Source organism: Pseudopodoces humilis, chromosome 1, assembly GCF_049639895.1.
Source record: "Pseudopodoces humilis isolate 2021_Gansu_Grassland_sample_001 chromosome 1, ASM4963989v1, whole genome shotgun sequence".
NCBI lineage: Eukaryota > Metazoa > Chordata > Aves > Passeriformes > Paridae > Pseudopodoces > Pseudopodoces humilis.
In genome coordinates, this window is record NC_142200.1 from 57,260,860 (window position 1) to 57,279,381 (window position 18,522).

The window sequence follows — 18,522 nt, forward strand, 5'->3', positions numbered from 1 at the left end:
ATCAAGACTCTCCTGGGACCTTGAGGCAGGATAATGTGTCTGCTCAGGCTGGCACATCCAATAGAAGCTGAGCTTCTCAAGCCTTTGATTGTCTTGCTTTCAGCAAAGGTACAATAAATTATCTTGCAGGCAACCAAGGCTAAGAGCAGCCCATGACCAGGAGCTGCCTGAGAGCAGCTAGTTAGCTCTAAATCTGCACACCCCAGCTTGTATTCTACTGATTTGTTCATCCATATCCTCATGCCTGAAGATCTCACCATCACAACAAAATATTTAATAACCTGCATTCTCAAATGTCTTTGTGACTACCATAGGGTCAACAAGTAATTCTACAGAATCACCTAAAAATAAAACAAGGTTTTCCCATTGCAACCCTGGAAGTCATGACTGCTCAAATACAAACTTCCCTTGAGTGTTTCCAAGCTGCTTGTCCTCCTCAGATTGATAAAGAAAACGTTATCAACTGCAACACTACTCTGAAGACAGATCCAAATACAAGCTGTGAATCCACTCAGTTTACAAATTATGTATTTGTTTCTAGGGACCAGCCAACCACCCTCCTTCTAAGGCTTCTAAAGCAGCAGGTTACACTCTTCTTTCATGGCTACCCTCAAGCAGAAAAGACACCTTTTATGGATATCTCTGCAAGCCATGTTAAGACAAGTGACACTAAAAGCATCAACTGCCTTCAGAAATCTGTGTCAGGAGAATGATGCTTCCTTTTTGAAAAAGTAATTTAGGAAAGCACACCCCTTGTTTGGCTTACCTTTTTCTCTCTATTCATGCTCTCCTAAACCTTGAAGCAGATTCCAGAACACATTTCCCACTGCTGACAGGTAAAACACCTATTAATTTCAAACAATACATGGCTGTATTTATCCAAGACCAAAATAGGTGGGACTCCAGAGACACAGTGGAGTGCTCTCACCCTGCAATAGGATCAATCAGGTTTATCCACAGATCAGGGAATGCAGAAAAAGCTAAAATTTCTGTGGTAGTTGTGCTACTGGGTATAGTTCCTGGACTCTGGAGATCTGCAAGAGTTCTCTGGGATTCTGCCCAGAAACACCAAAAAAACTTTCCCTGAGGCTTTCCTGCACGTAACTCTTGTTGCCTGACAGTGCTACTTTCAGTGACCAGGACTGATAGCCAAGGGCAGCACTTAGACTGTGTCTGCCTGACTGCAGCAAACTGATTAAGCACAGGCACAGCAATTATACTACAGAGGAGAAACCTAAAAATATATTTCCTTACACGTGAGACTTCAGTACAATTATGTCTATTCTGAGCTTTGTTTTAGCATCATCAACATGGACCATTGCATGTTCCCACTTTTAGAAAGTCACATTTTATGTCCCCACTTTTAAAGACTTGCAAAGAAAATGTCAAGGATTGCTTTATGCACACTCCTACAAGTAAGAAGATTAAGAACAAGTCTAACTAGTTTTTAGAAAGAACAGAAAATCCAGCATTAATCATCTACCAAAATCCAACATTCCAACATTTTCTCATTAATTCATGTGCTTGTCTGCCCATCTACTTAAAAACTCAAAATATTTCAACACATAATTAATAAATCACAGGAAGAAATGTAATGAAGTATGCAAGTAAAGTGGAATTCAAGTACGTCATCCATCAATTACTAGCTTCGCCATAGACGTGGACAGGCATTAGAGTTAAGCATAGAAGACCATGAGTTCCCTCCTGCTTCTTGTTCCTTCTATGCCAATTCTGAAAGCATTGTCTATATTCAGGACAAAAAGCTGTAATACTATTAATGTTCTATATGTTTTGTGCACACTGATATAGCTCACTCATTCCCACTGAGTTTCAGTTATCGCCAGCCTTGCAGAAAATACAGGAACAGTTTTGCTTCTAATACCCATGAATTTATAAACACTGTTTTACCTTCAGTAGTCAAACATACAGAAAAGAAAAATAGCACCTTTGCATTTTTTTCATCTCTTAAGAAAATTTTCTTATCAGCTTCCATCTGCCTAGCTTTCACCCCACTGCCAGCTTCTCTCTAGCACTCTGCAAAATCCTGACTGCAGCATGATGGCTAGGGAAAGGAATCAGACCAGCATGACAGAACAAGGAAGCTAGAGAAAGGAACAGCAGACTATTTCTTCCTTGTCATCTCAGAGGGAGCAAGTGAACAAGCTGTGCTGGCTTTACTCCACAGACACCAAGAAGCAGCCAAGGCCATCTCCATTTAAGGGGGAGCTCCCCATCCATCACTGTGCATTCTTGTGAACAACAGAGAACAGGCGAATAAAGGCCAAAAATGCAATGCCCAAATAATTAAAGGCAGTGTAAACATTACAAGGTTGTACAAGTAGACAATAAAAGATGACAACTGATTTAAAGCATCATCACTAAAGGCAGCCTCTTTAAACAAAGACTAGTATTTATTATCAGATGATTACAGCAAATACTTTCAGATTGGGTCTGTGGACAAAGGATTTTGTTCTGAGAAAAAAAGCAGACTGTCACTTCTGTCCTCTTTGCTGTCAGACTGTAAAAACATTGACCAGCCTTAATTCACTAACTTTTATAAAAGCACATTCATTCCCCACCACACCATACATTTTTTCTCTTCTCCTATTCATACTCAAAAGATAAAGTCACATAAAAAGTTCTATATATGACACCACTAAGGAAAGCAGTTCTAACCTTAAGAGTATTAGAAAAGAAAGAAAGCCTGATCATTTTTTTCTAGTTTAGATCTACCTCCATTTACAAAATCAGTTTACATTTAAAAACATAAAAGGAATGTATATTTCTGAGGAACAGCTTGTATCCACACCAGTGGAGAGGATTGCACGTCTACATTAGGATTTTTACTTGTATCAGTTATTGAAGCACTGCCTACTTCTCTATACTCACCATGCTTCTGGTTCACATTGTGGAAATTCCCTGTATATTCCCTGCCAGACTGAATAGTTTAAGGTTGGACTGAGCTTCCATAATTACTCCAGGGAATTGTATAAATATCCAGTATACAGGACCAAAACAGAGCTACATCATATTAAAACTCCAATATGCACAGCATGGGAAAAAAGCATTTCACAGCAAGTGTTTCACATTACAGATCTGCTTTAATTGCACTGCTCTATCTGCTGATGTGGACATGTTATCTGTCTGAAATTCTTGTGGCGGGGGGGGAAGTTAAGCTTTCTAAAGTTGCCCCCTTTTTTTTTGCCTTGCCTAGATATATGGACTCCAGTGTTGTTTTAAAAATAAAACTTGATTTGTGATTCTCAATACCAACTCTGAGTTATTATATCCTTTTTAAAGGTTATCTATAAAAGTACCAATAAAGCTTGAAGTTTTAAAACTATTTCACCACATTCAGTGGGAAAGCCATGGCAAAAACAGGACAAAAGTTAGTGCTTGACAAAAAGTTGATGGGAGCTTCTGTAAGTGCACTTCTGTGAAGTGCCCCAATAGGACATCCCTTTCAAGGCCTTCAAAGAATTTGGAAATGAAGGTGTTTGAGCCAGCAGGTGTAAGCAATTAAACTTTTATTCATAATCATTTACATATGACTAAAAATGTTCACCACAAAATGCAAACTTGTAGTTATCTTGTATTCAGCAGTGAAAACAGTTGCCTCTTCATAGTAAAGCACCAAAGCACATCACAGAAGAGTCAGAAACAGATTTCATTTATCAGTTTTCCCCCCTCACAATGTACTTCACAAAGTTGAAGATTTTATGGAAGGCTAAAAGTTCCAGAACAAATTCTCTAATCACCTGAGTGTTTGGCAGTAACAGTACTATTTATTAAAAGCAGTTACTTTTTTCTGCCTTTTTTCAAAAAAAAGAGCTATTTTTCACAAAAATGAGACAGACATAATTGGGCCAAACAGTGAGTTTCATACTTCACCTGAATTTTTCTATGGGAGACAAACAGAACAGTTTGCTAGTAGGAGTACCTAAAACAACTAAAAAAGCAGTTGTCAAAAAAATGGAGAAAAACCCAGCTCATTATAGCTGATTGGTAGGGCCCAACCCACATCCAGGTACTCATAACTCCACTCAGTTTTATTCATTACATTTAACTTGCATTTCATTCATACTACATTTAAAAAGACAACATGATTTTTTTAAGTTAAGTTGTGAACGTGTACACAGTTTTGGTAGTCTTTTAAAGCTGTAAAATGCATACGTCAGGAGAGTCCTAATGACCTTATTACAGATTAAAAAGAAATAACCAGAATCAGTGTTACATAGAAAATAATATCCTACCACAGAAACCAATACAGTTATCAAGTAATTCATTAGAGAATACAAGTGTTATACAAAAAGAGAAATGGTGCCTTTTTATCACTTCACAGCAGCATATAAGAAGGCAACGTCAAGAAAAGTGCACAGCAGAAGAGGAATTGTTTTGTTTTCCGAAAAACTTGAATTTTTCTTCAGACATCAGGCTTTTATCCAGGAAAGTATTGGGTTAGGATTGCTTACATTTTCTCCCAGAGAATGTATTCTCTTCTTGCATTAATTCTCAGTAAGGCGCTTATTCTGACATGTAGGAACGATACATCAGGGCCACGATAATCGCTGCTATTGCTGGGATCACCCAGCTGGACCATGAACTAAAGGGAAGTTTTTGAAAAAGCAGTTTAGGAAGTGACAATCAGCAAGTTATAAAAAGAAAAAAAAAAGTCATTGCTTAAGAGAAGTCCCTCCTCACTCCAACAAATACTTCAGGGCAACAGAACACCTGGATTGGCCAGAAATATTCCAGACAAGGGAAGAAGCTTGTACAGTAAGGCTTTGTACTAGAGCTTATAGGAAGCTTGCTTACTAGAGAATAGTAAAACCCTAGGCACATTTAAAATCATGCTGTGCTGCCCAGAATGTCATTCATTCAAAAGCCATTTAAGTAGCAGCATCACATGACACTTCTAAGCACCCAAACTCCCCACCCCAAGGACTACAGAAGGGTCCTCAGAGGTTTCAGCAGTAAGCAATTGTCAGCAGGATATAACTTGACGAAGTTTGATTCAGTGGTATTCCAAAGTGTTTTTCAACTCCCTCCCAATTCTGACCAATCTTCCTTCTTATACACAGACTTCTCTTATTTCCCTTAGATGCAACAGCAGTAGCAAATCTTAAAAGCAAGGCATCCAAATCAGTAAAATAATTGGCAATGGCACTAAGAGTCTTCCCTTCACACGGCAGACTCCAGAAATAAAGGGCTGTGCAAAACAAACCATTTGGTAAATACTGTCACCTGACAATATGAGACAAGTATCTACTTGGTAAGCTGACATATTGGTAAAGAGGTACATAGGTGCCAACTTGGACTTTAAACAGAACAGAAATTTTCATGTACCACCCCCTGATATCTCAGCTTCCAGCAGATAAAATCTGTTCAGCTTTTTAAGTTTCAGAAAATCATAAGGAACTTCAAACATCAAGTTGGACATCAGATGTCATACTGTACCTGGAAGAAGACTGAACAGTGGTAATAAGAGTTTCCTGGAAAGCAAAAAAATAAGAAGATATTTACTTCAGGAAGACAACCCTCTCCATCTTAACTAGTTCCATAGTTTCTCAAAACTCATAATGTGAGACTAATTAAAAAACAACTCAATGAATGCATTTGGGAAGCAACTTTTCCTAATTCCTACAGCAGTTCTGTTGTACTATAAAGCTAGCTAGTAGCAGTTTCTACAGCCAATATTGCATCAAGTTCTTAAAATACTATCAACAAGAATTTTGCTGCAGGTTTTCTATGATGCTAACTTCAACCTCAGGTTACATTTGAAACATTTCAGTCATCTGTAAGACAAAAATTTCAGAATTTCAATCACTATTCCGTTTCTTACTTTTATTAGTATACTAGTTCCAGGTCCTAATAAAAAAAAAATTAATAATTGCTATAGTGAGTATTTCAATGCATATATATATTTTAAAATAATTTTCTTTCTTTCCTTTAACTGATTCATATCATTGGAAATCTTACAAAATCAATTACTTCTAAGAATACAGGAAGATTAAGATGTTGTTCTTACTAAACTTCATTTAAAAATAATTTCCAATTATTTCCTAAGCATGCTGCTGTACTGGTAAACCCAGTGCAAACATCCTCTATGGATGCTCTACAGTAGCAGAAACTGTACAAATTAATCCCTGAAGCACCTTCTCCCTTAAGGGACATATGATTTTTTTGAGTTTGATAGCTGACTGCAAACACAGATTAATGCTAATAAGGATGAAAAAACCCATTAGAAAATAAGTGCAATACTGCACCGACAGGACACTCAGTAGAATCTACTGAAATAGTCAGGAAGCAAACAGTAATTTCACCTTGAAAAGGGTTCACAATTGCAATTTAACTGATTTATAATACATTGAATGCCTCTACATTCTCTATCTACTAGTGTGACCAATACATTAAGCATGGCATTTTTCCTCCCACAAACACTAATTAGTTTAAACTGTTCTGCCAATAAACTGTTTTTCTTAAACTGAACACTAGAAGACCATTGACTGATTCCAGTCACCTTTTTGCTATAGTATAATGTCATCAGACTTAATAACCCCTTGGTATGAATCCACACAGATTCAAGAACATAACATGTTAAGGGAAGGAATAATCTGAAGAAGTATCAAGAGGTCAAAGAGATTTAAAACCTGAAACATCACACTTAAACGGAATTATTTCTTTTTCTGGGGGTATACCATTCATACACAAATACTAAGACACTGTCTGTAATGCCCAAGAGAAACAATGAGGCATTTCAAGAAGCACACTTACTGTTGGTTTCTGAAGCTTGGATCTATCATCCTGCAAGAAAAAAAAGCAAGAAACATTTAGTCAAAATCTGGAAGCATTAAAAATAAAACCAAACTCACTCAATTTATCAGTTAATTCAGTCTCCAATTCATTCTGTTAAGGTGTAAGTATTTTTCCCTAGATAAAAACAAACTTGCAAGAAAGCAGATGTCAGCGATTGATTTTGAGTTAACATAAACAAGATCGCTTCCTTAAATAATACTTCCCAGTATGCAACGAAGAAGTGAAACCTGAGCCTCCAACAAATTTCACTATTCTTTGTGACCATGTTTTTACCTTACCTTTGTCTCTAGAAAGCATATAACCTTTAGCTTCTACATTGACTGCAACCATATTAACTGTGCTTAGTGTACTTGCACTATAACGTAAAGTCAACTAACTGGTTGTGGTCTAAGGGTCCACTGGTCCAAAAGTCCCAAATTCTAGGGATCCTTCAAAAACTCAAAGTTCTGCTTGGCACAGTCACATTCATTACAAAAAAGCTCAACAGTATATAATCCTGTCAATTCTGTGCTCGTACATTAAACTACCAAGCTGTTGCGTATCAAGTGAAAACAGGCACTTGCCAAACAAGGAAGAATTGGACTGATAGCCAGGTTAAGAACATTAGTGGTATCAGAAATAGATGGCGAACCTGCAAAGCCATAAATGTGCATCAGAGCCAAATCACTTCCTATTAGGAAAAGCTACACTAGTAACGTTTATCAAGAAATGACCTGAGACAAACAAGATCAGGAATCTTACTGTGAAATAGGCTAAATCACTCAAGACAGTGATTTTTACCCCAAATGCAAGACAAACATACATGAAAGAAGAGGAAAAGAGGCAGGAATGGGCAGCAAAGTAGAGCAGACAGGCACACTAGCAGCCTAAACCTCAAAACAGTGGTTTTCAACTACTAAGATGAAGGAGGGTTTAACTATGGCCTAGCTGAAGGAAGCCAAGGCAGCAGCTCTGTAGCTAGAAAGAAATACTTCAAAACTTGAGACAGCAGAAAGGTGTTCATTAAAAGTATGGGAAATGAGATGGACAGTATAAAAGAGAGGACAACATATGATCCAGTGGGAACTGATCATAAATAATCCTGACAACCACAAGTAGGGAACCATGATGCAGCTGAAAATGGCAGGAGCCAGAGAAGGGAAGACAGAGCAACAATCTGGAAGTACAATGCTTACAATGACCATTTTCTAAACATACATATGAAGATCCAGGATTGCACCTTTCGATGCAGATAGAAGCCTGGCAGATATGTAATTACAATGGTGGAAGCATGAAAGCAGTTGTTAAGTAGTCACTGCATACTGGCAAAAGAAAAGGTCTAGACATTCTGACAAACCACCTTCAGGAGTTACAGTTTCCTTACAAAGCTGACAGTGTATACCAGAAATGACACGGTTTCATATTCAGTTTATTCAAGAACTAAGCTGTAAGACAATTTAAATCACCAAAAGATGTGACCATCCTTACACTACACTAATCAAATCCCTTCACATTGGGAAAACAATCTCAAACCTAAGTACATCCACAAACAGCTGCAGGACTGGCATCCAATCAAACTAGCAGTTCTTCCTGATTTTGAAGTAATTACCAGACAAGTAATTAGAGGCAAAAGCAGTACAGTAAACACAAAAGTAAGGACACTCTCATATACTCACGGGATGAAGTTCCCCAACAATAAAGGATTCTGACAATGTCCTTGCATCTGTGGAATGGCCAACATCTTCAAAGTTCTCAGTAGCATCTCCTCCAGCTTGCTCCCTAAGGACCTCTTCACCTCCTGGGTGCTGCAATTTTAAATGAGTTTGGATTTGTTACTGAAGTACATTTCACTTTCTAGAAATGGGAATTCTGCATTTTTACATTTCTAAAAAAAAAAAAAAATTAAAAAAAGCAAAATCAGCTGCTAAACTTTCTAGAGGAAACGTAAGTCTTTCTGAATCACTAGAGAGCTTTATGTAGCTCTGAAGCCAAAACCAAGGAAGCTAAGTCTCTATTTCATTGGCAAAGAAGCAATAAGAGGCATTACCCCCTGCAACTAAAGCATTTAGAAAGCTTTGGGGAATCAGTCTGTATTTTAACAGCTGATCTATGATCTGAAGTTACATTCTGTGTTTTTCACTTCTTTAGGAAATGTGTATTTTTAGCTAAACAATACGTCTTACAGCAGAAGGATAAAAGCCAAAAAGGTTTAAGCTGCAGCAAGAACATTCCAGGAAGATAAAAAAATCTGTTGGCAAGAAGCGCATTCAAGCATTGGCAAGATGGCAAGGTGCTAAGGAACCTGACCTTTTGGTTAATCCTGCGGGGAGCTGGGCCAGATAACTTTAAGGGTCCTTTCCAAACAAATTATGGTACAAATACCAAGTAAGACAGCTCCTTTGGAAGTGATTAAGCACAACTGAAAGCTCACTTAAGACCCTCGAATAGCAACTGGTTTTCATAGGCTATGGAATCCTGAAACCACATTGTTGATAAAACCCCTGAGATACAGAGAAGTCATCTCCCAGGAGCTTCTACTACTTCAATCCATCACCATTCCCTCAACATAAACCCCTGTTCTCCATTAACTTTTATTCTTCCCCAGGATGCACTTTGGGGGATTTTATGAAATTTTTATGAAGTACATTTTTATCTATCAAATATCTCTGCCTGAATATACTGCAAGATCACATGTTCTAGTTCAGTGCATTTCCTCAGCTCCAAGTTACTTACTCATATAACAGGTAACGTGCCACAAAAATTCACCACTCAACTTTCAAGCAGGAAAGTACTACATTAACATTAGGAATGATTAGGTAAACAAATTTACTAGTACTGCCTTGGATTAAGGCAACTATGGAAGAGATATAAGCACTTTACCAGTAGCAGAGGAGATAAAAGGCTTTGGAACTTCAATTCAATTTTCAATGTTTCTGAGTACAAGATATAAAATTACGGAAAATAATCAATATTTCTACAATTTAGGATCATCTTGTGGGGAGAACAGCTTACCAAAAAGCCCATAGGTTAAATAAATGACATTTCTACTAGCCTAGACACCTCAGGTTAGCACTTACTTCAAATCCTCCTATTAATCTTATATCAAAACTTCTCTTCTGACAAAAACAGTATTTGTTCGTGAACCAAACTACTACTATGAATTTCCAGCAGTACCAGAACTCCACAGCTTGAATCCTCATATTAAATGCAGACATTTCTTCTAACAGATTAAGAAAGTTGAGGAGAAAAAAACCTAAAAAAAACCTCCATAAACGAAAAACCACAGCACTTTTTAAAAAGCTGAGATACCACAGCTATTAGGTTAAAGGATCCCTACGATGACTAAGCAAAAACAAGATTAAGCAACTGATAGAGAGATTAGACACAGCAAGTGCGCCAAAAAGGGTTAGAAGAGTACAAGCAGAGTAAAGATTATGCAAGCAACTTGCAAATATGGCACGCTCACCAAATATTGTCCTTGAATCCATGCTGGTACATATTAAGGAAAAAGACTGGGCAAAAGTTGAGGGAGCACTCAAGTTCAATGCCTTGAAATGGCACCTGAGAAGCTGAACTTGGGTCAAACTAGCACTCCCAGACACTGCCTCAACTAAATCTTCATAGAATTTCTTTAGCAGTATGGGTTTTGTTTTTTTTAAAACCACGCCAAAGAATTGCATTTTCCAAAATAGAAAAATATATGTACCAACTTCAGGAGAAGTGGCACAACTCCTTGGAAAACATGCTTAACAAACAAGCATGTTTAACAAACAAGGTATCAACAAGCAGCAAAAGGCCCCAAAGTTAAACCAGCCATAAAGCACCAGCAGCACAAGCAGTATGTAAACTCTTACTCATGCATTACACTAAAACCAAATGCAAACCAAACGCCACTCATACAAGCACATAAAATACCAGTTACACCAGCAAGTCATCAAAATCATATGATTTACACTAGCTCACAAAATCAGATTCACTATCCAGCCAAACAAGTGGGTATCTACCAATGTAACTGCATCTACATTGAAATTACTTCATGGAGTACTTTAACATGCTACTTGCAGGTTGCCAGCTACAGAATGATCATGTACTAACTTGTATTCCCAAATCCCTCCCTCATGCCACTACAAAGCAATCACGTAGCAGTATGGGCAGCCCCACAGAGGAGCTCCAGCTTTTCTCTGTAGATCTAGTTTTTGTCTAATTAGCAACTGATCCCTCTGTCTACAAAACCACAATATTAGTGTCAAGACAGTGACTGCAACCAATCCTCTCTACCAACCCTCTGACTGACTATCACAGATCAGCTGAAGAGGACAAATTCACCCTGACCTCTGCCACTACAGCTGAAAAACTGACAATTTTTTTTTGACATGAGCAAGGCTAAGCACAGAGAATCACACACAGAATTCCAAACTAAGCCATCTACCAGATGATGTTAATAATACCGTACTAGACATTGATGGACGTACTTTGAAACATAACACTTTGCTTTTAGATGTCACCTCTGCTTAACAATATGAACTTACAAACCTCTGTAAATAACTAGCACATAATATACAAAATTAATGAAAAGATTTCACCTCCCCTAATGAAAGAGAGCAACCATAATGTCTCACACAAAGGGCAAGAGCTGACTTTTCTATCAAGAGATGAGCATCTTTCATGGTTGGATGAGTTTCCCAAAACTTGTTTATACAAGGCCTTTGTTGATGATTCTGCTGGTAAACAAAGCCTGCTACCAGAACTGCTACTTTAATGAAGATCCTCTGGATAGACCCTGGAACTGAGAAGCTCACAAGGCTATACAGATAGTGACTCCTAAACCAAAATCCTCCTCATAAAAGTAATTGAAGAGTTCTTGCAGGTAAAACTGTGGTTTGGGGGGAATGAAAAAGCTTTTGATGATAAATTAAGACAGCCTAGCTCATTTCCAGGACATTCCCAATATAATACATAATCCAAGTTACATGTGTAACAAATGCCTACACAGAGCCAGCACTAGCACAGAGCCCAGACTAATTCCTAACAGCAGCACGTTAGAAAGTTTTAGATAAGGCAAATGCGCAGTTAATCTTGCTGGTCTCATCTGGGTCAAAAGTCCAGCTTACCTCATCCTGAATGCCCCCTTTTCTCAGTTTTGCCATGGTCATGCAAATTTCTCTGTGTTCTAGTTCAAGGCTAGTCCATTAAGGCACAGCTACCTTAATTTGCAACTCCTGTGCCCTCTCCCTTCCTATACCGAGGTGATGAAATCTAGGGTCCAATTTAACTTCCAGCAAGACCAGCAAAGGTCTCCATTAGTGGCAGTCTCAAACTCACATCTCACTTTCTGCCCTACACGTATGAAAAGCAGAAAGGGGGCAGTGACAGAGCCAGGAACACTCAGAGAACCTCAGCCATATTATGCAGAACAGATAGACAAATGTTTGCTTATTTCAAGGCATTTTCATGTAGCCTGAAAAGAGTCCTCCAAATTATTTCTATCATCTATTTAAGTTTAAGGACAGATATTGTCAGCTCATGTAAAATGTCAGAAGCCTAGAAAAGACCTCTCTCTGAAAGTATATTTTTGAAAACTATCATTAGGCCTTTAGATGAAGGTTAGATGCAAACAGAATACACAGTAGCTTGGTGCCTGCCCTGATTTCAGCTGGGGTAGGGTTGAATTTTCTTCTTCAAGGCTGTGCTTTGGATTCAGAATAAGAATAATCAGTGACAACACACTGATGCTGCAGTTGTTGTTAAGTAGCACTTACCCTAATTCAGGGACTTCTCAATGTCCCATGCTCTGCCAGCAAGAACGTGCCTAAGAAACCAGGAGGGAGCACAGCCAGGACAGCTGATCTGAACTGGTCAAAGGGGTATTCCATAACACAGAACATCATGCTCAGTATACAAACTGGGAGGAGTTGGCTGGGAGCTACAGCTTGCTGCTTGGCAATGGGCTGGGTGTGGGTTAGCATCTCTTTTTGTCTCCCTTTTTATAGTAATTATTATATTTTATTTCAGTTATTAAACTGTTCTTATCTCAACCCACACATTTTATCTTTTTTTCCATAATCCCCTTCCCCATCACACCAAGGGTCTGTGGGGAGCAATGAGCTGCAGGGCACTGAGGTTAAACCATAACAGTGCCCATTTCCTCACTTACAAAACAATTACAGCTTGCGGAGTTTCACATAAAAGTGCTAAGAAGTGCTATTTCTTAAAACATTTTCAAATTCTCCTGCAAGCTTCATCAGAGCTTAAGGAAGCATTAACACTGCGTTTAATCCTCAGACTGCAAGGTTGTGCAGTAAGAGTTCCCATGGTTCACTGGCAGACTCAAAATGTGCCAATACAGGCATCCTTCAATGCAAGCTGATCATGACTTTAAACATGGAAGGCATTGTGCTACTCCTCCACAACACCAGCACACTGCATGAATGTAACTTATTACCACACAGGGGAGAGAACAATTTTCATCCTGACACAGTAGAACAATATTTGCTTTTTGCACTTTATTTGATCAGCATTACAAAACACATTTAGTGGGAGCTGTCCATTCTAGGAGTTTAGGAAAAGTGCTATAGAAGCACAAGTTCATACCTAATAGGAAAATAAAATATATTTACCAATAACCTTTTTGCCAAATTCTTAGACCACCAACAACTGAATTAACCTAAACCAAGTCTGTATTAGATTAATATTAAATGCATGCCATAGTTGGTTTCCAGAACAAGAAACTCCTCTCTGGTAGAGATGTTCCTATATATGTCAGCTTTTTTGCCTAACTTAAGGAATCCAATCAAGTTCCCACAAGAGCCTCACCACAACAGAAAGTAAATCAAGACACAGATCATTCATTTTTATAGGCCCAGCTATTCTTGTTTAGCTCATTAGATTGATGTTAAAACCCGACCAGAGTGATGACTCTATTAAAATTATGGGGAAATACTATAGAGCATTGCCAATGTACTTTGTCCATTCATTGACATTTAATGTTCTTCATATATGTAATTATCTACAATACAGATATAGCCATGACATCCTGCTGTGAGTACACATGCATTTCTAGTAGCTATTTTCCTTTAAATGACATAGGACTTTATACTGGTTTCAGCTGGGATAGAATTAATTTTCTTGTTAATAGCTGGTACAGTACAGTGCTTTGGATTTAGCATGAGAATAATGTTGTTAATGAACTTGGTTGCAGCCAAGTAGTACTCACCTAAGTCAAGGACTTTTCAGTGTCCCACGCTCTGCCAGTGAGGGAGCACAGCCAGGACAGCTGACCCAAACTGGATATTCCATACCACAGAATGTCACACTCCAGCCATAAACTGTGAGGAGTTGACTGTGAGCCACCAATCACTGCTCAGGAACAGGCTGGGCATCGGTCAGTGAGTGGAGAACACATGCATGGTGCACCATTTGTTTCTCCTGGGTTTTATTCTTCTCTCTCTCCCTATCATTACAATTATTGTTACATTTACTTTATTTCCACTATTAAACTGTTCTTATATTGACCAACAAAACTGACCTTTTTCTGATTCTCCTCCCCATGCACTGGGCAGAGGAGAGTGTGCCACTGTGTGGTACATGGGTACTCCCTGAGGTTAAACCACAAGACCTGAAGCTAAGGAGAAGGTTTCTCAAATCTTCTGCAACGCAGGTCTGACAGCCTTTAATAACAAATAACATAATAGTTTCTGGTTTCAAGAATACTCTTTCTTGCCAAGACCTTTTAAATAATGCATTTTGGAAGTTGAGGTCTCTTGATTTCTTCTCCCAGACTTGGAAAATCAAAGAACATTCAGAGATGAATATTCAAGCTATGAATTTTCCCCAGTATCTGCCACTTAAAAAATAATAATAATAATAAAAAAAATCAACCTGACTAAAAAAAGCAGTTGCTGAAATCTTCATTAACCCCAAGGATAAGATATCAAAGCACACAATTGTTTCCTCCTTCAGCACTCTACATTTCACATGACCTTTTCTGAGCCTTGTTCTTTAGGAAAGCAAGCTACTAAGGGTCACACCATGCGATGCCTCCACTCCCAACATATGTCACCATCCCCAGTCCATTTCCTATCTAACCACAATCAAGTGTTCACAGAGGCTCACTGTTCCCCAAAACCAAAGTTCCACTAAACATTTACAAGCTCCATGAAGACACAACAGCTGGACAGAGGGAGTACACCCTTTAACTACTCTAATGGAGTGAAAAGCAGCATCACACTTTCACTTATTAATCACAAGAGCATCCAAGGTGTCTTCAAGATTGAAGCACAGTAAAGTTTTCAACTTCATTATTAATAAGAAAATATTTCCATAGGTTAATATAGTAGCTGAAAAGATGGCTTACTGGTTTAAGAAACAGGACTGGTTATCTTAGCTGCTCCCATTTCTGCACTCCCCAGTAAACTGATATTTATGTACTACTTGAGAAGAGCATGAGTGAGGTGATGCTTTAGCAGTGCACCCTTTTTAATACAACTAGACTTAAATTTCAGTGGCCGACATTTAAGTATTAAAATATGTTAAGTTTTTCTGCTTCTGAAAGGAACTGTAAGAAATAAACTTGAGTTTAACCAATAATGCTATTGAAACAGCTAACATAAAAAAATCCTTTGAGTAGGGTTTACTGTATTCTGGAATGAATCAGCAAGAGTCTAGCTTCAATTTCTCCTCAACTGTCATGTGTAAATGCCTCAGGGTGTCTGACAGTGTCAGAAGAATTAGCATAAACTTGCTAAGTTAACTAAGTACCAAAAGCATTAAAAAAAAAAAAAGTTAAAAAAGCGCCCCATGAAATATCTTAATCAAAGAGTTCCATAACAAAAATCACCAACATAATGAATATTAAAATGTCATAGAACTTTCCCTAGAACCGTAGCTTCACTTAAAATATTTCAGGTAACTATTTCCAACAATCTCATTCGTTATCTCAGAATGTCTTCGAAATTTTAGGTCAAAACCAGTCATGTTCTATTGAAAGCTGTTTAATGTGAAGTTGAAGTCTGACTTATGTGTACCAGAGTGTCTCAAGACATCCTCGACACTGTCCAAAACCCAACTATTTAAATACTTAAAAATGGAATTCCTTCGATACACTGCCAAATTATCAATGTTGCCCTGAAGGATGAAAATGAGGTTTTCTTGGAGAAATTTACACAAGGTGATGCCTCTTAATATTTACCGATTTCACCATATGTACTGAAGGAAGAAGCTGTGCAACTACTTAATCTCTAAAGCTCATCAGATTCTGGATTTTTTTTTGTCAAGTGTTTTTTTTTTCTTGAGTGGGGTTAGGTTTAGGGTTTTTCTAAGGTGTGGGTCTTTTTGTTTCTGCCCCCTCAATCTGGACAATACATACAAACAATACAACTATGTATCAGTCAAAACTGATCAAATTTCCAAAAGCTAATTCAGTTTTGCAGACTACATGAAAAGCTGCATTCTTCTCCAGAGCTTCTAAAATTAAATTTGCCCTGACTGCATAACCATACAATGATGTCCATAACTAATGGATGAACATGACCAGGGGCACAGCTAGATGAAAAATAATGAAGGAAGAGTCAGTAGATCAGTTTCACAATCTGCCTTGCTGAAAAGCTGAACAATTTACATTGACACACAGCTTAAGAATGAAATACTACCTGTGTCAACATTGGCTTAGAAAAATTGCTTGTCAACCCTCCTTTGCAAAATGCTCAGTTTCTCTCTCCTCTGAATTGCAAGTGTTTACAAGCACAAAAATCAAGATGGGGCTACAGAACTACTCATGCTTAAGATCTGTCACATCTCTACCCATCTAAACTGTATTCTTTAAGAAATTAATGTAAGCCTACCATACACTTTTTAATTGGTCACTTTTAGGAAGAATTTCTTCACAGAAAGGGTGATTAGCCATTGAAATGGACTGCCAAGAGATGTGGCAGTCACCACCCCTGACAGTTTTAAGGAAAGGCTGGATGCAGCACTTACTGCCGTGGTCTTATAGACACAGTGGTGTCTGGTCAAAGACTGGATGAGATCTCAAGAGGTCTTTTCCAACTTAATTGATCCTGTGATTCTACCTTTGCTAACTAGGAATACGGAGCAAGGGAGAAAACTCAAAATATCTAAATCCCAGTGCCATTCAATTACTGAAAAAAAAAGTGGCAAGTTTTATTTCTGCATTTCCACTGAAGAATGTTTTAGTCCAACAAACTAAAATGCTTCTTTTTTAACCATGATTATCAATGATTATATCAACTACTCACTGTCTGCCAGAGATCAAGAACATCAACTAACTGGGGAATAAAAAAGCCCAACAAAACATAGACGAAAAAATTGAACTTGACTCTAGTGCTCTACACTAGAGATTGAACTGATGCAGCTTTGCAGCACCACACTGCATCCCTGCACCAAGCACATTAGGGCAGCAGTGAGAGCCCCCCTAATTTTCTGAACCGGGTTGCCTGTATGAAATGCCGCATCTGCCATGTCTGCAAAAAAAGACCACCCAGATCTTAAGTGTACCGTGGATGTACTTATTTGATAGCTATGAACACAAGCCACTGTGACCAAAAGGCTTTACCATGGACTGGACATAAGGAAGAATTTTTTTATGGTGACAGGACTGAGGAGGCATTGGCACAGGTTGCCCAGAGATGTTGGGAATGCCCCATCCCTGGACGTGTTCAAGGACAGGGGCTGGGAGTAACCTGGTCTACTAGAATGTGTCTCTGCCCTTGGCAGGGGGCTGGAATGAGATGAGGTTTAATGCCTATTCTAATCCAAACAATTTTGTGATTTTTGTGACTAGTAGAGTAACCCTGTGATATTCTGCACGTTGTGGTACTTTCCTTCCACCTTGTGGAATTTCTTTCCTGTTCCATAATACAACACACATGTGTACAACATACAATAGTGTGAAGAGAGCAGTTGCTGACCTTTTAGTTCACAAGATAATATGGCTCTGGCTCCCAGCTGAGTCTTCACTTTTAATTCTGTTTTCAGTTGGCACACCAAAGCAAGAAGCAGATGGATTCAGCCCCACTCCTGGTACTCCAAATTCACACAACCAGCCCGCCTATCTCAGCCCTCAATACCGACTCCAGTTTTTTTCCTCCTTGTCCTTATTTACTGGAAATTCAAATTAGAATTAAACCCCGAAAGTTTCAGGCGGGCACACAGCGGATGACAAGGTAGCGTGGTCGGCGTGCACGGCACTCGCGGGTTTCTCCTGCCCGAGAGGCTCCCGGAGCCCGGGCCCGCCCCGCCGCTTTTCTCCAGGGCGCTCTCGCGGCCCCGAGGGCGGCTCCCGCCGCGGGCCGGAGCAGGCGGACGAGAAGCCGCCAGGGGCACAGTGCGGGGAGCCGAGGAGCCGCCGGCGAGCCCGCCCCGCGGGCCTCCGGTGTCCTCCTCAGCGTCCCGGCAACGCAGGCACCCACCCACCTCGTCCAGGAACTTGGTGACATCGTAGATGCGGTGGTGGAGGATGATCCAGGTGCTCTGACTGTTGTTGTGCTTCTGCACCTCCTCCAGGCGGTAGTAGCGGCCCCGCCACGGCTCTTTCCCGGTCTCGCTGGAGCCCACCATGTCCGGTTCGGTTTGGTCCTGTCCTATTCTGTCTTGTCTTATCTTGTTTTGCCCCACACCGCACTCGCCACAAGCTGATATCCCGCACACGGCCAGGGCTCCGCCACAGGCCCTATCACCGCCCGCCACCGCCCCGCCCCTCTCTTCCCGCCG

At 39.3% G+C, this 18,522-nt stretch overlaps 1 protein-coding gene across 1 annotated transcript; it reads right to left on the reverse strand.

The window, feature by feature from the left end:
• Positions 1 to 3,510: 3,510 nt before the first annotated feature.
• On the reverse strand, positions 3,511 to 18,482 carry CYB5A (cytochrome b5 type A). The gene is made up of 5 exons (XM_005517303.3): positions 18,226 to 18,482; positions 8,472 to 8,600; positions 6,775 to 6,804; positions 5,458 to 5,492; positions 3,511 to 4,603 (listed from the first exon to the last, which is right to left on the reverse strand). The coding sequence occupies exons 1-5, from the start codon at positions 18,367 to 18,369 to the stop codon at positions 4,525 to 4,527; spliced, it is 417 nt and encodes a 138-aa protein (XP_005517360.1). The 5' UTR covers positions 18,370 to 18,482; the 3' UTR covers positions 3,511 to 4,524.
• Between the last annotated feature and the right edge of the window lie 40 nt (positions 18,483 to 18,522).